At 37.7% G+C, this 22,521-nt stretch overlaps 1 protein-coding gene across 1 annotated transcript in view; it reads right to left on the bottom strand.

The window, feature by feature from the left end:
• The window catches only part of LOC140163021 (probable JmjC domain-containing histone demethylation protein 2C), a 285,573-nt gene that overhangs the window by 137,730 nt on the left and 125,322 nt on the right, over positions 1–22,521 (bottom strand). The window contains 1 exon segment of the mRNA XM_072186361.1: positions 939–1,139. Within this exon segment, the coding sequence (XP_072042462.1) occupies positions 939–1,139 (201 nt within the window).

The following is a 22,521-nucleotide window of genomic DNA, read 5'->3' as shown; positions in this document are numbered from 1 at the left end:
ATGATATGGGCATTTATTGTGTACAGATCATATCTAATATTAAGGGCTTAAAACCACTGCATTGTTATTAATGCTTGTCTGCAAACTTAACTCATGATCACATGGTTGAGGGTCATTGGGCAAGACACTTTATTTCCACCTGTCCACCCAGACACAAAATGGGGAGCTGTTGGGGAGTTGTCGTTATTGTCTGCAAACTTAACTCATGATCACATGGTTGAGGGTCATTGGGCAAGACACTTTATTTCCACCTGTCCATCCAGACACAAAATGGGGAGCTGTTGGGGAGTTGTCGTTATTGTCTGCAAACTTAACTCATGATCACATGGTTGAGGGTCATTGGGCAAGACACTTTATTTCCACCTGTCCACCCAGACACAAAATGGGGAGCGGTTTGGGGAGTTGTCGTTATTGTCTGCAAACTTAACTCATGATCACATGGTTGAGGGTCATTGGGCAAGACACTTTATTTCCACCTGTCCACCCAGACACAAAATGGGGAGCTGTTGGGAGTTGTCGTTATTGTCTGCAAACTTAACTCATGATCACATGGTTGAGGGTCATTGGGCAAGACACTTTATTTCCACCTGTCCACCCAGACACAAAATGGGGAGCGGTTGGGGAGTTGTCGTTATTGTCTGCAAACTTAAATCATGATCACATGGTTGAGGGTCATTGGGCAAGACACTTTATTTCCACCTGTCCACCCAGACACAAAATGGGGAGCTGTTGGGGAGTTGTCGTTATGTGCACGGTATCCACAGACATAATCATATCCTAATAATATCCTATTGGCAGCTGAATAATTGTAGTGTTGCTTTACACTGTTCTAACTTAACGCACTATAGGTCCTAAATGATTGTCAATGCACAAAAATGAAAACATGGATCTTCATCCATGGCATTGTCTTTTTATAGACAGTTCTTGTTTAAACTTACCCTAGTGTATAGATCATGTCCAGTAATAACGGCTGAAAACCACTGTGTCGTTGATCCGCGTCTGTATACCTGTACTCTATATCCAGTCAAGGAGTAGGGTGCTTTCATCAATATATCATGAACCTGTTGGTCATGAAGCCATTGATCCACCTCTGTCTTGACGTCCGGGTAGCGATTGAACACCGTATAGTTTGAGTTTTCCTGTAACGACACACAAGTAAATAAAAAGTTGTGATTTGAATTCTGCTAACAACATTATGTGACATGTTACACCAGTATATTAGGTTATTCCATTCAAAATACACACTGCACCTGTGGAATTAATTTTAAATTAAAACTGAATCTGAATTTGGAAGATGTTAGAAATATAAGTTCAGTCAAATTGGGGTTAAAGAACTGCGCTTTGGACAAATTGTTGTAATTGAACAAATTTACATAGCGAATCGGTGCTTTAGTAATTGGAGCATTTTCGGCGATCTGAAAAGGATCAAGTAACTTATTTAATGTCAGGTTATGTCATACAAGTCCCGAAATTTACCCGCATTTTTTGATGTTTCATCTTCTGTGCAGGATTTCATCAGTTCTGCACTGATAAAGCGGCTGCACCTCCTCTGACATCCTCCTATTCTCATCAACTTCTAAAACTGTGAGCAAATTTCTGGACTTATACCATCTGACATGTATATAAGTGTATATTCAGGCTTGATGAACTGATTCAAGGGCTACATCTCAACATGCAAAAAATCTTCAGGACAGATTTCATCACAAGAACACATAGAGTTTAATTTTACACCCTAGAGGGCGACAGACTATGATTACAGTGTTCCATGTCCTTCCTCCCTGTGCAGTTTGGCCAATTTGTGGAAAACTCCCTGGCATGTTTTCACAAATAATAGATGCACCTGGTGAGATACCAGTGTGAGTTGACTATCAGGATGGCTGATTATTAGGTTTGCAAGGAAAACAAAGTGCACATGGACTTGAAGATAGTCCTACATTATAGTTAATCCATGGTTAAAATTATCTCAATTCAGTGGTACACTTTAAGACCTCGGCTATACAATGTGTCAAGTTCCAAGTTTAAGTTCAAGTTTCATCTTATTTCCCATCAATGTTATAAAATGTGAGATAAAGAATACATTATGATATTAATATAGATAAATGAAACAACATGAAGAAGTATTAGCACACTGCACAGGCAAGGTATTGAGTGTAATAATGGCAAGTGCCCAATATGGGTGTCCATTTACAGAATGGTGTAGCCAAGAGCCCATGCATAGGGAGTGTCAGGCTCAGTGACTTGTTTACCTGTTGTTTCCCCCCAGGGTTCAGGACTTGACTCACACCTCTGCTACCTACTGACCTCCCTCCCTCAGGTCAAAGTCATCATACTGTGACTAGAGTATGTTCACTATGACATGGAGCATGACCTAATTTTGACCTTATCTGATGGTTTCCCATGCACCTCACAAATCTTGACACTACACTTGGATCTCAGACATGCTCATCTGTCAGGCACAGTTCTTTAACCCCAATGTTTGTACATTCATAGAATGACCTTTGCATGTGTTGGATACAAAAACTCATACTACCACTTCAGATCAATTTTTCCGCTCAGTCTTGAATTCAGTCTTGAATTATTTATACCTTGATTGGGGGGAGCATTTTCGTAGATTGATTATTTTTGTCATTTTTTTATGAACAGCTTATTTAAAAAATCATTGCAATTCCAGACAATGCAAGAATATGCAAGCAGCCTAATTAGCAAAATGATGATACAAGCGATAATGAAGTGACTTAGTAAACAACCTATAGCATAGATGAGCAGGAAGGATATTATCATGATTGATGGTATTTGGTCTGATAGTGATGAGATGACAAGATAGGCAGGCTAATTCACTCACTCCATCCCAAGGGCTTACTGGTGAACTTGTGACACCACATATGGGATATGACTAGGTAGAGGTACCTACTGACCTATCCACAAAACAAATTCATGCAAGCTGAAACTACATACTACATGTACATTGTATATCATTCAAAGTTCATATGATTTAACATGGACAATTAATGAAATGGGAAAAGATATTTTTACACAAATGTTTGAGGAATAAGTACACTGATCAAAATATATTTTGTTGGAAGTAAATGGGACTTTTAATGTTAATATTCCAAGGAAATCCACATTTTTTCCAAGCAAACTTTGATGGTGTCCTGTAGCCCCAACGGCAGGTAATACTAGACTACTCTAGCTTGTGACCTGTAAATAACCCTCAAAATAACTCACTGGATCCTGAAGTTCAGCTCCCTATATGCAAGTCATAAGTAACCATATGGGTAAGAAATTGCAATTAATTTAAGAAAAGAAGAATTCAGACACTTGACAATGGGCCTGACCAACCATATCAATTCAACAATTAATTAAATGCCAGTTATTTTAGTGGAACAATTAAATTTCAACAGTCTCCCTAAGGCATGCAATTGTTGTTAACCTGGGATAACAAATCTAAACCAGTTGGTCTCTTTTTGAGCCAATATTGGTGTTAACTTCATGGAGCCTGAATGCAACACAACTATAGTACACTCATATTTGAACTAATCTGTGGCTTTCAAATATAGGTCACATCATAAACAAGGTACATAAAAGGAATTGTGGTCAATTTTTTGATAATTGGGATTCATTGGCTGAAGACCAATATCACACATTCACATTCAGCTGAAATATTTACAGTGAAATAAATGTTTAGATTTCCAACACAAATCCCAAAAGAAGTACATCAGGGGATATCCTACCTACACAACAGATACATCTTGATGTTCATCATTTTAATGATCTCCATTCCATGGGGCCCAGATGAGCCATACCCAGACATGATAACAATGCAGAAATGTGGGGGTGAACTACAGGAAAATATGGAATGACATATTTTGTCTGAGATAATGAGGGTACATGATATAAATGTGAGGAAAGAAAGTTATGTTATTTTGAAAGAAAAATGTTATATTCCCGATCAATATAATGATATCATTTGTGGGTCAAGAATATAGGCCTAATTATTTTAATTAAAATTTGACAGAAATCGTAAAAATTATAAAAAAAATATTCCCGAGAAATTTGCGCCGTTGTTTTCTGCCATGTGCATTGGCACAATAGAATTCACATCTAAGACACTTGCCCAATCGCTTATGTCTGGTTAGTAAGTAAAATAACCACTTAATATATCCCCAAGCTAATAAGATAGTAATAACAAAATCCAATTTCACACATTTCTTCTGAAGTGAACTGTGATAATGCTAGCCCCATATACTCTATCCATTCAATAGCAATCATCTTTCCCTGCACAGGCTAATATTATTCTCAGCTCCAATTAACTCCATGCATTGTGTGCTCATCATCTGGTATGTACAATGAGATATTATTTTCACCCAGTGCTTCAATTAGTGTTGGAAACAGGTTTCAGTATCTTGAGCACCACAGGGGGCCAACAAGTCTGCCTTGGCTGTATAAATGGGCTATTCCACTTTAACTTCATACACCCCCTATGAAAGACATGACCTTAAATCTGCCACAAGAGGAGTGTAGAATTCACATGGTCGGCCCGGGGGGGGGGGGGGGTGTCAGTCACCCATTCAGGAAATTCACATTCCCTGTCTGGAAACCAAAGGTCATGTCTTCCACAGGGGGTGTGTGGATTTCAACTGGAATAGCCTGTTATATCTTTGGTTTATTTTGCCCTATCATGATCCTGGGCAGGTGAGGTCAAATTCATGGTTGTTAGTCAAAGCTATTTAGTTCATACTTGTCTATAGAATGGATGAACAATGAACAGAACCTTCACACTTCACAGTAAATTAAACTCCAGCATAAAATTTGGTCACTTTTGCCTGCTGACCTTTCGGACTTACTAGTAATCAAAAATATACTTTGTTACTCATACATGGTCTGCATGAAAAATTAATTTATCTAATTTATCAAACAAACAAAAATAATTTCAAAAATACACTTGTTATTTGTTTAGCTTTATACTAAGACTGATGAGTCAAGCATAATGTTACTGTTACTTGGGCCTATTTATGTCACTATTTATATGCCACAACACCCCGCACAACACGCAGCAAACAGCTGCTGCTGTCTACAAGCCTCAGTTTTATAATGCTCTAGATAATTTTGTTATCACATATTTAAGGTGGGATATGAGGCATTAGATTGATTGAGTAGGGAAAGTACACTTATCAATTATATGCCCTTTGTTTGAAGCAAATCGGACGCATGGTTTACATAATTTATATTTGCTTTGTATCTTACTGTTTTTATTGAAAATTAATGTAGGCCCTAGATATTAATGAGCTAATACAACTGAAAAAGCTCAAAATACATAATTTGTGCCTAAATTTTGATTACAAATCATTGCATTAATGTTTGCTTTGAAACTTGGTCAAAGTGTTTCTAATAATAATATGTTCTGATGCATTATACTGTCTAGTCTCCATCTAATTTGCATATTTAATGAGCTAATCTGCATAAATGATAATTACACAAATTAGAGCAGCTAGCTAATTAGGGCTACACATTAGTATATGGCAATTTATGAAATGATATTATTAGCAGTCTTTTGTATCAGCTGTGTGAATTCAAACGAATAATTACGTGCATCAATACATAATGTCTATCTATAGATCTATCAATAAATAAGCACCTTGTTAGGTAAGTCTGTCATATCAGTTAGTCAAATACATGTCATCAGGCTGCTCATTGTCAAGTCTGAAGTCCACCAGTACAGAATTATTTATACCTGGGACCAATCAACAGGAAATGAATGGGCTGATTAATAAATTATGCAAGGATAAACACTCAACTGGCAGGGTCAAAGTCTAGTCTGTATCATGATGGCATTCATATAGATAGTCAATATTGTAATACTACAAAATTGAATTCTTCACATTGGTCAGATACAGGTATAAAGTCCAATGTGTGATATTTTGTCATCATGTGATCAGCATGTGCTCAAGACAGAGAAGATATCACTTCCCACAATGCATTTCTCCCATTTCAATTTTCTGCACTGATTTGCTATAATGCTATCTACTCCCCATTCCAGATTTAAAAAATATGATCAAGTTCTGCAAAATAAAACATAGCTAAATCCTAATCCTTTAGTTAGTCCTAACTGGCAATAAAAGTAAAATGTTAATATTTGGCCAATTTCTTGAAAAAAGTGCCAAAAACATGCATTTTTGTCATGTTTTCTGACAATCGAGTCACAAAAATCAAAGACCAGTCTAAGCATTCAAAATCTTGAGGTAATGCCGCAATTTTGCTCTAATTCCCACTTTTTTGTGTTACTATAACTAAATAATGAGTTATATAAATGAAACATGTCTTTTCTAAAAAATAGAATGCATAAACTGAAATTATTCAAATTAGTCTTAGTACAAGTCTTTGAGCTTGATTGTCACAGCATACGAAAAACACCCTAAACCGCATGATTTTGGCCCTTATTTCCAAATATTGGCCAAATATTAAAATTTTACTTTTATCGCCAGTTAGGACTAACTAAAGGATTAGTTAGGATTTAGCTGTTTCATTTGGCAAAACAGGATAATATTTTTTTTATCCCAAAAAATTAGTGCTGTATTTTTCTGGAATAGGGAGTAGTCAGGTCGATAGTGACAAAATGTGCCCCAATGAACAGAACACATCCAGATTTTGCAAAATGTTATTTCTTGACTATCGACCCATGTTTTAGCCAGTAGGCCTATATTTTCAAAATGAAAACAAAGGGATCATGTGTAGGGCCTACATGTCCTTTAACTTTGTACACAAGGTAAAAGGACTGTCATTTGATGAAATGAAGTGATGTAATGGATTCTAGGGTGGGTAATATATCTTCCATGGACTAAAGAAATACAGAAGAACTCCAAACAGTCTCAGCATCACCTGATGAGGGCTGATCATTGCATTAAATGTGACAGGCAAAACTGCTATGTTACCAGTGTTTTATAAAGTCTAACATTCTTCCAGCCCATCCATTTAGTATGACACGATATTGGATAGGCAAAAGACAAAATCCTATCTTTTATTCTCTAATTAGTTGTCAGCTTCAGTGAATGGAGAATGAGAGGGAGAGTAGGGCAGCATCTCTCCAACCCCCCCCCCACCACCACCACCCCTTTAGCAAAACAATCAATTGACCTATAATTTATGACCCCCTCAAATAACCATTTAGTCCATTTTCCATAATAAATCCACCCAAATTTAATTCCATCACCCCACCCTGTTGATTGTAGCTCATATGTCCATGATAGAGTAAACTGGTATGAATTATTTTATCAAAATCCGCATCCATGAATCAGAGTACAAAAATTGTGTAATACAAAGTAAACACACGCACACACAAATAGCAAGTACAAGGGTGGCATGCAGGGTGAACTGAATAACAAGTTATTTCCCAATATCACAGTTGGCTTCCCTATACGCCTTGATAAAGCCATTATTACACATAACTACAATTGTGCTATTCAATGTCAATAAAAGTATTTACGTGAAAACAAACTACTCAAATATTTGCCTGCATTGTAGATATTAACCACTTGAATTTTATCCACACCTTTTATTGATTTATTCTATAATTATCAAATAATAAATGTGCAAATAATTTATAACTACATGAAATAAAACTAGATTATGTTTGTACCACAGATGACAATGAATTGTTTTCAAATGTTTCCAATTTATTTTATTTTATATTTTGAATTTTCAGAATAGATTAGAATACACTGTTGGTTGAATGACAATATAAGGCCAAAAAAAAAAAAATTGTTGTGTTGCCCTCAACCGTCCGGTCCTAAATCCTGAAAAATCAGGGTTATAATTTTTTTTTTTTTTTTTTTTTTTTGAATGATGATTTTTACAGATTTGTTCAAAAAATCAATGTTTTTCACTTAAAATTAATATTATATTGAAAGACTAGTCTTTAATTGATGTCTAACAGGTATCCAGAAGTCAAAATTGACAAATGTCCCTAATTGAACAAGCATTATTTAATATTTGAGGGGATTTTTTAAAACTGAAGGTTTAAAAAAAAAAAATAATAATAATAATAATAATCCGACAGTCCTACCCAAATTTCCCATTTTTCCACTTGAGGGCAACACAACAATTTTTTTTTTTGGCCTTATGTTTGTACCACAGATGACAATGAATTGTTTTCAAATGTTTCCAATTTATTTTATATTATTTTATATTTTGAATTTTCAGAATAGATTAGAATACACTGTTGGTTGAATGACAATATATAATATAACTTGGGTGTATGCCAAAGTGAAATCTATACAAAAGTGCAACCGCATTTTATCACACAATCAAGGCTTGTGATTGCAAAGAATGGTCTGTCACTTGTGATAAAATGTGCCATAGTTCATGCAATAGTTCACTTAGCTGTATCACTAGGTGTGTTTAGACCGTAGCCTACATTTGAATGTTACTTACAAGCGAGCCAGCAATTAAATTATGCTACAAGCGAATGTGTGTCCACATGGGACTTACTTGTAAGCCAACTCACTTGTAAGAGTGACCTTCACTGGTATGCCATGATTATGCACAATCAGAATAGGATTGGGTCATCAAGGTCATGCTTACAAGCAAGTTAACATGCAAGTCTTGTTCACACTGGCCTTACATTTGAATGTTACTCGCTACATGTAAGATATCTTACATGTAAAATCGTCACCTGTAACTTGCATGTAGCTACATGCGAGTGCGTTTAGACGGGCACTACATACAAGTTTACATTTGAATGTAGTTACAAGCGACTTTACAAGCGACCGTCTGAACAAGCCTACTGTGTATTGAAGATCAACTAATCACATGAGGGAAATATTTTGCAGGCTTTCTTGGGCTTCTCAATCTCATGACTTACACTATGGACCACAATGGCCTCATCCCATTGGCATAGTTCAATAACCTCAATTCAACAATCAAAGTGAAAATTTGACCTCAAGTGGCGGAGTATGAGTTTTTGTACCCAAATTTTCAAACATCATTCAATGAATGTGCAAATGTATTGGGGTTAAAGAACTGTGCCATGATAGATGAGCATGTTGCGGATCCTAGTGTTAGCAACTAGGTTTAGTTTGTAAGGCCAAATGACAAAAATTACATGTGTATGTTTGGTTCAGTCAAGTCAAAATACAGAAAAATTACACCATGCAGAGCTACAGTAGCATTTACTTTTTAGGAGTCTACACCGAATCGTAAACAAATTTGGTTACATCTTGAGAAAAAAAATTAAAGATTAGACGACGAAAAAAGAAAACCCTGTTCTACAGGCCCGACCGACCCAGATTTTGAACAAATTTTTTTTGTATTTTCTCAAATTGCAAAATATTTACACAATTTAGTGATTTTTGGGTCATTAAAAAAAAAAAAAAAAAAAAAAAGCCGACCGACCGACCCTACGTGAAAGGTCCGTCCGCCCGTAGAGCAGGATTTCTTTTTTTCGTCGCCGTAGGGTTTTTTTATTTTCATAGTAATAGTAAATAGATAGGCCCTATAATAAAGGAGGCGGTGGCTAAGCCGACGGGAACAAGAAACATGGAAGCATCATGGTGCCTCAAAAAATTGAAATTAAATTGAAAATTGTGTTTTCCACTTTTTTTTTTCATTTTATCATTTTAATATGCCCACCATATCAAATAAATCTAGATGCTTCTTCATGTGCAGTCCATAAATACCTAGTAGTCAAAATATTGACAGTCAACTCAAATCAAATGAAGGGAATTATTCTCCATCAATAGTCAGTTGGAGGTGTCTTTATTACCTAGCTGTCACTTCTTAGTACTACACCATTTGTAAGTATTCTGGACCACAGCAGCAGATAGGTGTATCCCATCATGCTCTGCTGCTGCAGTGCTACAGTAGAACTGCACATGCCATAGAAAGTGTACACAAAATCCCTCACTTCAACTTTTAATTACTCGCTTATATCAGGGAGGTTAAGACTTTTGTTTGAAAAAATATGATCTATTGTGAAACTATCCATAGCTCTCAATATCTAAGCCGCTCTTACTTATGTTTTGCATGTATTTGCTATGGAGCAAGCAGATGCATGATGGGATACTCCCTTCAGCTGCTGTGATTCTGGGCTATTCCCTTAAAAATACATTATGTGTGGAATACAAAAGGTCATGCTTTCCATAGGGGGTGTACAGATTTCAACTGGAATAGCTCATTGAATACATGTAACATTCATGGACAAGATGTATGACTACTGATGCCTGGATGAGTGAGTGCTCTACGCAGAGAATAAAAATATTGTTTGGAGACCCTTATCAGTGATAACATGGACGATAGGGCAGTATGCAACTAAATTACTAAATTAGTTTTGGGTAGCCCTACTATAGGGCCTTTTGACTGTGGTGATCCAAAACCATGCTGTATCATAAAACCTTGGCTATATCCAGAGAACTGCTAAACCCAGTGACTGCTATTCCCCCTTCGGGTAAAGCGGTTAGTGGGTTTTAGCAGTTCTCGGATATAGTGTGTTTAAAAGGCCCTATAGTAGGGCTACTTTTGGGTCAATGACAATTATGACATTTTTCAAGCTGTAAGTTATTTTTGAGGATCAGCCTCTTCTGAAAAAGGACAAACCCTGATTGAACAAGTGATCCTATACATTGACCATTTAAATGGTCTATGTCCTATATTATAGCAAGCGTGTCCCTTGGCTAAGAGTGATGATGCGCATATCAGATGATGTGCATTCATAATCATGTTGAAACAGCTGCCATTCTATGTATGTGTAAGATGTATGATAACAACACATTATCATCAACTGATGTGTCACTTTCCTTTATGGCTGTAACATAATAATACCAACATGAACATATGCCAAACAGACACACAGTCACTGTAGGGTTCAACTTTGTCATGTTTTGCAGCCTGAATATATCAATTTAAAATAAATTACAAGAATCATCATCTTCTCTCAAACCCGTGAAGAAAGTTGTCTATTGCTGATGTAGTGTAATCACGCCATGAATCTACTTTGTCATGTTGTGCAGACTGACTATATTGCGCAATTGCAAACAATATAATGAGAATCAACATTCTCAAACATGTGTTAAGGGGGTACTACACCCCTGGCCAATTTTGTGCCTATTTTTGCATTTTTCTCAAAAATTATAGCGCATTGGTGACAAGTAAGATATGTATATTATAGGGGCAAGGACTGCAACTACTGCACTGAAAATTCAGCAACTTAAGGCAAGTAGTTATTGATTTATTGACCAAATATTGGTTTTCCCTCATTTTTGACTGTAACTCCACAACTGTTGTCTGTGTTGAAATAAAATTGCCATTGCAGTAGTTGTAGTCCTTGCCCCTATAATATATACATATCTTACTTGTCCCCAATGCGCTATAATTTTTGAAAAATGCAAAAATAGGCATAAAATTGGCCAGGGTGTAGTACCCTTTAATGTATCTCAATCAATCCACAAATCTTGCAGCATATGTGGCGCAATCAAACCATGGATGCAATCAAACCATGGATGCAATCAAACCATGGATGCATTACCATCATGTACTGTTGATGTTACATACAATGGAATGGCAACCCAAGAAACATGCAACATCAATATTCAAAATAATTATGCCTTGCAGCCTGAAATGTAACTTATTGCAATGAAGTGAGTGGAACACTAAGGCACGTTAAAAACATTCATCACAGATCCTAGAAAGAATTCTTGCCAGGATCCGGGTGGGATAATACAAATTATTGCAAAACATCACAGCCTGGATTGCCTGAAATGTAGCCAATAGGGTGTAATACAACAAATGATGGCAACTCATGATACAACATTAACATTCATACAAGGTAGCTCACAGCCTGTGTTGATTTACAAAACAGACTGTCTCTCCGTCAGCCAGCCAGGGTTGGATGGTTGTCATTTGTTAATCAACTACTCCTACTCTCTCTAAGTGTTAATATCCTGACTCAACAATGGCCCCATCATGTCCTACATTTTGTCAATTTGTGTGTGCTAGTCTGTGGACAAGACTCACTCGGCCCAGTCTGTGTTAAGTCTGATTCATACTCCACATCGCAGCGCGGTGAGATGTTGCAATGCTTTGAAAACTGCTCGGCTCGGCTGTGAAAATTCTCATGGTGGAAATTGCGCTGCGATATCACGGCTGTTGGAAAATCAAGGTCAGCAGAAGGATCATAAAAGGAGATGCAGACCTACAGGAAATGTAGGCCTACATTTTAATTTAATTGTGTGATGCTGTGATGTTTTAAAAGCTTTGCAGCATGCCATCGCATTGAGCTGCGATGTGGAGTCTGAATCAGACTTTATAAAGGCCGATTTTCACTGCACTATGATGGACTCATCATGTTAGGTCAGGGACAAGCCTTGAAATAAGCAGACTGGAACCAGGAGCAATTTGTTTTGAACATTGCTCCTGGTTCACTGGGATTTTACAAGAACCAGGAGCAATTTCTGAAGAAACAGGAGCAATTTTCAATATTAAATCCTTTTCTGCATATACAATACAGCATACCAGCATGACTGCATCAAGTGCAAAACTGTAACCAGGAGCAATTTATTTTAGAAAATTGCTCCTGGTTCATGTGAATTTTACAAGGACCAGGAGCAATTGGTGGCTTTACGAGGGTAAATTTGCTCCCCGCGCCCGCTTATTTCAAGGCTTGGTCAGGGACTTAATATAATGGTCAGGGACTCAAATAATATGTTTCTACTCCGCCAATGTTGATGGGTGATGCAGGGTGATATGAGGTAATCATCCCAGTAGAAACAGATTGGGTCATGGTTGATCATTCACCTTCTGAGATAGTGCGCACTACACAGTGACATCCCCGGTTTCCATACTGTCAAACTCCACCACTAAATGCACTGGGAGTGAATGGTTACTCTTGTTGTGTATTTTCCCGTTAATTACGATTGTGTCATTCAGCATGTTTCTACTGAGGAAACAGTTGCGGGTGAATTCGAGTGAATTCGGGGGTGAAGCAAGGAATACACGGTAATGGCCCCAGCAGAAACAGATCGGGTGAAGGTGGATGTAGTGCAGTACTGCGAGTGAATCCGTCAACCACCTACATTCTTGTATTTACCGATTCATTTTCTTATCAATTTAATATGCTCATCTTAAAATACATAGAATCAATATTTGTGCTTTCAGCAACAAAGCATGGATACGTCACATAATTGACTGCTTCATAACATGGGGGGTTGATATTTCTGAATTGAGTTGACCCACATTTTGCTTGCTTTAGTTAATCTGGCTACTGTTATAGATTCCCTACTTTAGACAGTTAATAAAATAACTCCATTCATCAGTGCTATCAGCTGCAGATCATATCCATCTGCAAGCAGATCATATCCATGGCATAATAAAGTTTAACACTGTGATACAAGTTAAACTCAATTTACCCTTGCTGAGAAATGGGTGATTCCATGTTATTGTTTACCGGGTCAGAGGTCAATCATTGTCATGTCGATAATTTTGTATTGTTTGGCTCGACCCGGGAACCAATGGGATTTGACGCCTTCGCGGGTTTCGGGCGTGATTAGGTGGTGATTTATTCACTGTTGGTTTTGCAAGTGGTGTTAAATATTATAATTTGCACACCATATCTTTTGCTAGTTAAAACTACAATTATTATTATTAGGGATTTCCCAACCCGATCATTGTTGTGTCTGATTGCCAACATGCATGCAAATTTTGCGTCCGAGTGTTTTTAAATTTCTGTCTTAGGGTAATGATTTAATACGCAAAAAAAGAAAAAAAAGAAAAGTGATATTAAAAGAAAAGTGATATTCAAGCTCAGATAAAAGGTTTACATAATTTAATGTAAGCAAATAGCAGAATGGAATAGTTACAACAATTGATGATATGAAATTAGCAAATTGCGCTGAAAAATTCAATTGCATGAACCAGATCACATTGCGTAGAGAAAGGAACATTTAGCAGCAGCCACGGGATTTTGCCCTGTTAAAATTATCAGGCCTGATCAAGTTCATAGCTACCTGGCTGCCATCTAACACAATTCGCCTCCAAACAGATCAATATATGGACAATGTAATTCTAGTACAGAGTGTGATTGCTATCTCTTCACTTCACTGTCTGCATGTCTACACTGGCACTGGGATATTAGGGACGCACCATTAGATTCTCAGGGGGGCATGGGAGTTTGGGTCAGGCAGAATTTTTTTTTTTCGCCGCCAAAGGCGGGGAATTTTTTTTTTTTCGCCTCCAAGAGCACAAATTTTTTTTTACGCCTTTTGGCGTAAGGTTATTTTTTTTTCAATTTTAATGTACATTTTTATACAAAGTTGGGTGGGGAATTTTTTTTTTTTACTCATCAGTGAGGCAAAATTGTTTTTTTTCGTCTCACTAGTGGGCAAAGTTTTTTTCTTTTCTCACTAGTGGGCAAAGTTTTTTTTTTTTTCAAAAACTCCCATGCCCCCCCTGGAAATCTAATGGTGCGCCCCTTACATTTTAGACCCACACTCCCCTGGTGGCTAATATCTTCTATAATTTGGTTCACCTCAAATTCGGTAGTGATGTATGCGCGTATTTTGCTGGACGCAGTAGTGAATCGTGCGATTAAAATTAATCACGTAGAGCGTTCACTTACGCATACAAGAGCGCTTTGTCGGCACACTTGCAGCGCAACCACATAAAAGCATTGACCTCACAACTGAACTTGAAGCAACCAAATTATACAGAGGCAGGAAAAAATAATTTACCATAGCAATTCCATTTGAAAAACACTCCTTCTGTGAAAGACTACTTTTCTTAAATCTTCCTCAACAGGGTAGTGTGGATTTTAAATGAAATAGCCCACAGAATTTCTGTATTTAACTTTATGCTGTTACATGTATCATGGCTGTTTAGATTTAACCTTTGACATTTAAGACACCATTTCAATAGATTTCATTATGCCTTCACGAAATGTAACGGCAGAGGCTGAAAGCAATCCAAAATTTCCCTCCAGTTTTACCAAATTTCCCTCCAGTATGACATATTTCCCTTATGTATTTCTTTATTTTTTTGTCAAAAACCTTAAATTTCCGGCAATGAGCTTCCCGTTATTGCCCACTTTTTCCTGCCATGTGTAACGCAGCCGTTTAATACGCTTTATAGCTTTCAGAACTAATAAACGTATTCACAATGTAGAAAGAATGAGTTAATCAAAATTCTCAAGCACCCGCTCCTTGTGAATTCTATGATCATCTGAACAGGAATATTTATCTCTTCAGCTCTGCAGTAAAACAGCAGCACAGCTGTTACTGACACTTCTAAATAGAATGTCAACAATTCAATTTGGCAACACTTAATTCCACTCAAAATCACATGACCTTTTCATGACCTGGTGAGAATGAGATAGAGAATAGTCAAGTCAGAATATCTTGCAATGCACTCTGTATTCAAGGAAAATATTTTGATAAGTCATGTTGGGAATGGAAGTTGAATGCTATCAGCGAAGAACAATTGGCATAGCTGAGTTCTGGGAAATCTATTCTGTATTAAATTACATTATCTTATTATGAATTCCTGGAAATGCTACTTTAGTACAACCAGCCTATCATGCATGATTGAAGAGGGAGGGGGCAAGGGGGAAACATTCACATGGAGAGAAATTGACAGTCTGCTATGGACTGCCAACTTATAAACTGTCAGGGGGTAAATATCCAGACTTGGGGCCCACCCTCCTCCCCTGTTGGTTACCCACTACCTGCATGTTTATTTTATTTCCATAAAATTCATAAGTTATTAGAAATGACAACAAAAGAACAAGAGTTTCCTCTGTTTATACTGAACACTGTATTTTTACCGGGTATAACCTAGTAAATTTGATTCATAAATAACCAATACGTTTCTACTGATCCTTAGAATAAGGGTTATGGTGTGTTCTGGGAGTACTGACCCCCAAGCTGCTTTTAAAATGTACATAAAAGAAGTACAACACCCAGCAACCATTAACCGGTGTGTTTCTACTGGCAGAAATTCTGTGTGTCACACTGAATGATCTACCTCATGAGGTGCACCACGGTTTCCGGGTGTCCACACCGCATCACTCCAAACCGATCTATTTCCACTGAGCACAATAACCAGTAACACTCTAAACTAAACCACATAACCCGCCAACCTTTCCCCAATAGAAACATGCAGTATCTGTCTCAAATAATGTGATGTATGTTTTATGAGACATACAGAGCAGGCTAATAACACCACTCACTGTAAGCAGTAAGCCATGTCATGTAGCTATTAAGTCTCCATCTCCTGTATGGGAAATCAACAATAAATGACTCACATCACATCAGGCAAATGCAATTGAGTGTCAGACAGAGAAGTGAAATCATTATCATGTTGCTACACAAATTCATAACTCACTTCAGAATTTGATACAGTGCTTGATACAGTGCTTGGATAGTGGATACATCCGTTCAGTTTTGGATGTAAAGAAACAAAACAAAGCCTCATGTTTATCAAAAATTTACCTAACCCTTACATCCTGAAGAGGGTTCGGTCGGTGGTGCCCTACTTCTTGCTGCACCCCCCCACGAGGAGGAGGCACCCAACTAGTGGGTCTTTGTAGCATACAGGGCAGGGTGCTACAGAAACCTATACAGACTCAGTGTGGCTCCCCTTCATCAGGCAGGGACAGACCACACATGACATAGGGTACCTCCAACCATCATGACCATTCTGCTAACACAGACCACTTCTGTGCACAGACACTGTGTTCCAACAAAACAGTTATGGAGACCATCAAGGATACAAAGAACAGCACCTGATCTGACCTTTGACTTGACCTTAAAGTTGACATCAGCAGAGCCAATAATGGTGCATAAATAATGCAATAAACACAAGAAATCATCACTTTACACCACCTGCCACCTTGAACACAAACAAGCCAACAGGTTCCAGTTTCCAACATGGCTCCATTAATGCTATTAGGATTTCCTGTTGTGATAACTCAATTGAAATCACACTGCTAATCGCCCAGCCAGCCAGCGTATGGCCTTGACTCCTACAGGGCATATATATCATGCACAATCTGGCCTATGCTGTGTCAATATTATGTACACATTTAGTAATATCTTACCTCCACTCAAGTAATAAATCCAAAAGATATTTCTCTGATATCAAACAATATCCTTACAGATATTCCTTATTTGGGCCAGAAGCTAATATCCGACAGTCCAGTGTGATTTAACAACCAAATAGTTTGGTTAGTAAGTTCCTATGATACATGTATGTTGATAACACAGTCTGCTGTCTGGCTTGGCTAACGAGATTTAGACAGTGTAGTGTAATAAAGTACTTACTGTGTGACTGTAGTGAGAAGCAAGCAAACAAAGGGGCGTCATATGGTAGATTGCTAGCTATGCTAGACTTGACATAAGACTTGACCCTGCATTTAGGAGTATTAGACTCCACATACCACTGATTAAATCTTATGGATGCAATAGGGGATTTGTATCCAATTGTGTGTTTGTTGGAGGAGGTGAGAGGATTAGCTACAGGCCTAATATGCTAGACTTGACATAAGACTGGACCTTATTTTTAGGAGAATTAGACTTGACATACCACTTGAACTTGTGGATGCAATGAGGGGCTTGTGTGTATCTAAATTATTGTGTGTGTGTGTGTGGGGGGGTAAGAGAGTTAGCTATATGCTAGACTTGATTAAAAACTTGACCCTGCTTTGTGGCTTCAGGAGTGTTCAACTTGACATACCACTTGAACCCACAGCATGTATTGTATAAGCATAGGTATTTGAGGTACCTATGGTATAAGCTACAATCAGCAATACTGTGTGGTCTTCAGTGTCTAAACCCCAGACTGCATAATTATGTATGCAGGTGTAGAAGATCTGGATTCAACACACTTCCCCCCTCCACAACAAAAAGAAAAGGGTGGCTAATGCAACAGGGTCTGGTCTTTCCGGAAGCCATTAACATGTGTCTGCTTCAATCCTCTTCAAAGTTTATTGATGTTATTCTGATTCTGATAAAGTTTCCTCATTGATGAAGGTCTCCATTTTGGTGACAACCATATGGCATGTGCACATCTTTGATGATACTATTGTGTATAAGTTGACCTTGTTTCTGTAAGCCAGGCAATTAACACTGATTAACCCAATGAAGCTACTTTGCCCTGGTGGTCAGTGTGGAAATAGATGACACATCCAACATTCAATGTTGGTCAATGGAAATTTTGTCCAGTTGTGGTTTAATGATACTACTACTACTACTACTGTATAATAGCCACTTATTTCCCAATTAACATAGGAAGTGCCTGGCAGCACTCAGCATATCACGATGACCCCCCCCCCCCCCCACCCATGGACTAGTGCAAAAATCCACTTGCCCATAGGAAGTGTTATAATTGGAACTTCATCATTTTCAAGTTGAACAAAATGTGTACTAAAGCATTTTCCACCCTGACATGGCAGTGACATCAAAGCGTTGAGGCAGCTGCTTCGCGCAAGCATCTATGCAGTGTTTTTAAGCGTGTGCACGCCAGCGCGTTGAGCTAACAGCGCTTTGAGCTAACACTAGCGATTTGTAGCTGCGCACAATGAAATGAGCACTGATGTCACTGCCACATTAGGGTGGAAAATGCTTCAATATCATTTGTTAGTTTGTTTGCTTAGCCAGTCGGTCCATTTAGGGACACACACTTCAAGTAACTTGCTCAAGCAAGGCTAAAGCAGCATTAACCCTAACCCTACCCGTGGTTTTTGTGCTATCGGAAGGGAAAGAAGGAACGAAAAAGGAGAGAAGATGAAGAAGAAAGTCACTTGGCACCCCGGATTGAACCTCGGACCCCTCGCATGCCACGCAGAAGATCCCCAGCATGTAGCTACACAGGTGACGTTGGCCCGCCAACGATTCCCTGGGTATATATGACTTGGTCTGATTGCGTCATCAAGTCCCGTGGAATGCATGCACGCAGAGTGGTTTTAATAGTGAGCTTTAGTGAGTCCTAGTTGGGTTAGGGTTAAGCATGTTGGCATGACTATGGAACGCTACTAAATCCAATGTACAATCAACTTCCTTTCAGCAATGCACAACCAAAGTCTAAAGTCCGATATATACTCCACTTCGCGAACACGATTTCGCAGGCGGCAAAGAAATTTGAGCTAAAATTTTACGACTTCTGCAAAGGGGGAGTTGGATTTGGATCAACTTTGGGGGGGTAGGCCAGCGAAGTTTCTATTGGAAAGTACTGGGCGGGCAGCAATTTTTCGCGATACTCTGCAATATTTTGATGAAGTTTACATGAATGCCTTCGCGCGAAGCTGCAAATTAATTTTTTCATCACAGCTTCTTGCGAAGTTGCAAAGTGGAGTATACATCGATTATTTCTAGTAAGGAACGCACCATTAGATATTATCGGGGGCTAGGGAGTTTTTTGAAGAAAAAAAATTTACCTCACTGATGAGTAAAAAAAAAATATTTGCCTCACTGATAAGTTAAAAAAAAATTTGCCTCACTGATGAGTTAAAAAAAAAAATTTGGCCTCACTGATAAGTTTAAAAAAAATTTGCCTCACTGATGAGTTAAAAAAAAAAAATTTGTCTCACTGATAAGTTAAAAAAAAATTTTGCCTCACTGATGAGTAAAAAAAAAAATTTCCCTACCCAGCTCTGTATAAAGGTATACATTAAAATTGAAAAAAGACAACTTCGCTGCCAAAGGTGGCGAAAAACAAAATTTGCTTCCGAAGACAGCAATAAAAAAAAAAAATTGCCCCCTTCGGCGGCAGAAAAAAAAAAATTAAATTCTGCCTGACTCAAACTCCCTACCCCCCCCCCATCCATCCAGCCTGGCATAGTGCAACACATGGAATGCAGCTCTGCAGGTCTTGTTACAATTCTACTACTTGACTGGTTGAGGATATTAGTAATGTGACCTACATAGTGTAAATAAATGGTAAGGCGCACCATTAGATTTCCAGGGGGGGGGGGGGCATGGGAGTTTTTTGAAAAAAAAAAACTTCGCCCAATAGTGAAAAAAAAAAAAAAAAAAAAACTTTGCCCACTAGTGAGACGAAAAAAAAAAATTTTGCCTCACTGATGAGTAAAAAAAAAAAATTTCCCCTACCCAACTTTGTATTAAAATGTACATTAAAATTAAAAAAAAAAAAACTTCGCCGCCAAAGGCGGCGAAAAAAAAAAATTTTGTGCTCTCGGAGGAATGAAAAAAAAAAATTTATGCATCGGTGCGAAAAAAAACAAATTCTGCCTGACCCAAACTCCCATGCCCCCCCCTGAGAATCTAATGGTGCGTCCCTAAGGCCAGCTAGCAGTGTCACATCATGCATGCATGCAGAAATAATATGCTAGCACTAGAAATGCAAGTCCTATTTTAACAGACAGTTATGCCAATGGAATTCAAATTGCAGGGATGTACTGGTTAAAAAGTAGGCCTGAGGAAAAAACCTGAAAATCTGGGGGAAAAGTGTGTGAATTTGGGATTTAAAAAACCCAAAACCGGCTGAAAGTACATGTAATTTGTAAATAAAAGTGCAGAAAAAAAATCTGGAATTCCAGACTTAAATCCCTGAGATTGTTAATAAATAATAAAATAATAAATTTTGGATTTATAAGGCGCCTTTCTCCAGATCTTAGAGGACTCAAAGCGCTGTAATTTCGCTGCAATGGTGAATCATCACAATCAGATCGCATCAACTAGGTTGCTGCCGAACGGCGCACACCTATCCGCATTTATATTGTAACATCCACCAATTATCTGTGCAGCTCCCCAAATTCCATTGGGTGAAGGAAGTTTTTGATAATCAAACAACTAATCACCAATTTTTGCGATACAGGAGGAAACCGGAGATCCCGGGGAAAAACTGCGAGAGCGAGCATGGAATCGGGATAAACCAAGTGCACATGAGTCCTTGGGCTGCGCCGGGGCTTGAACACGGGACCTCATCGGTGCAAAGCGAGGGAATTACCTCTGCGCTAACTCGCCCTCCCTGTTAAACACAAGAACCATGGTAATAAAAATTCCCTTTAAAAGGGAAAGCCAGCCTCAATGTAGAAGAGGTCTTGTAATTAGTTTTGGTCAATGTGAAAGGCATTTTTAGGATCACGCTTACATCTACATGACAGTCCACCAAACCATCAACGATGAGAACATGCACACTGAAACAGCAGAAAACATTAATTCCTAATCTCATGTCAACTCTTTTAATTCATTACATGTACTCCAAATTGTTCTGGTCTGTTTGTTTTGTTGTTGTTGTTGTCGTTGGTTTTTTTTTGTCTTTTCAGCTTTTTACCCACGATATCTCAATTTCCAATTTTGTAATACCAGAACTTACGAACTCAATATCTTCGCTTAGGAATGTCCGATTTCACTGCTTTCGATATATACACTGCCGGTTTGAGTTAACTTACATGTACATTTTATTTTAAAATAACTTAATTAATTCGCAATGTATAGTTTAAGCCTACTATATTATAATAGATAGTGGCCAGCACATTTATAAAGGACTGGTTACTCACTACAATCTTCACTCTTAAACTGTGTTTTTCTGAATGTGCTGATCATGTTGATTGCTAGTCGGAAACTCCTGCATGAAGCTATGGACATGGCATCTTACATACTCCATTCTATAACAGTCTGCCTAGTGCCTTGTGTGTTTTCTCTTCAATCATTTTGTTGAATGTAATTTTATGAATCAAATAGTTATGTGTCATTTTATTTATAATAAAGAAGTTATTAAATTAATAAAGTAATACAATTTATTTATCTATAAGTGCATGTCAAATGGGGTACATTGTTCAATACTATATGCATAAATTATGCCCATATTATAGCTAGGCCCTAAAAACTTTATTTTGCATCGGATTTTTCCCGTTGAAAAGACAAAACTGATGTTTATGATAGCAACCATTTCATCAATAACATTTTGAGTCATTTTTATCCATAAAACGACACAGGATATGATAGATAACTACTTTCACATCAATATGGTCCATATGATCACAGATTGTTGAGAATCTGTGATATGATCCGAGGATATGATGAAGATTTTGATTCTATAGATCTGTTATCAACATGATATCACGCTGTTCAGTGGTCAAGGAGTAAGGACCCCGGTCAAGGACACTGATATGACATCATAGGTGATGTCAGATTTTCTTCTGCTGACCATATGATGCTATATATATTAACTATTATTGTTACATTTAGGCCTTTAAACTTTTAAAGTCATAATTAATTAGTTCAAACATAACTTTGGTAATACTCACTCGTTTTTTTTTTTTGAAACTGCAAAACATACTTACTTTTCCTTACAAATCGAATAAAAATATTTTTTTTTAAATGTAACCACAAAAAGTTAAAAAAAAAATAATTCCAATACCACTAAAATATAATCTCTTGAGTAAACTGACCCCAAACCTGAAACAGGTACCAGCCCCGAATGGGCTGGCGAAAATGTTGTGCTGCCCTTGAGCAGTGACTGACCCTACAACTCGAATGTTTGTTTTTGTTTCATTTTTATTGTTTAAATTAAAACTGTCAA

This window comes from Amphiura filiformis, chromosome 10 (genome assembly GCF_039555335.1).
Source record: "Amphiura filiformis chromosome 10, Afil_fr2py, whole genome shotgun sequence".
Lineage (NCBI taxonomy): Eukaryota > Metazoa > Echinodermata > Ophiuroidea > Amphilepidida > Amphiuridae > Amphiura > Amphiura filiformis.
Note: the sequence above shows the minus strand (reverse complement) of the source record. Positions and strands in the feature narration are given on the sequence as shown.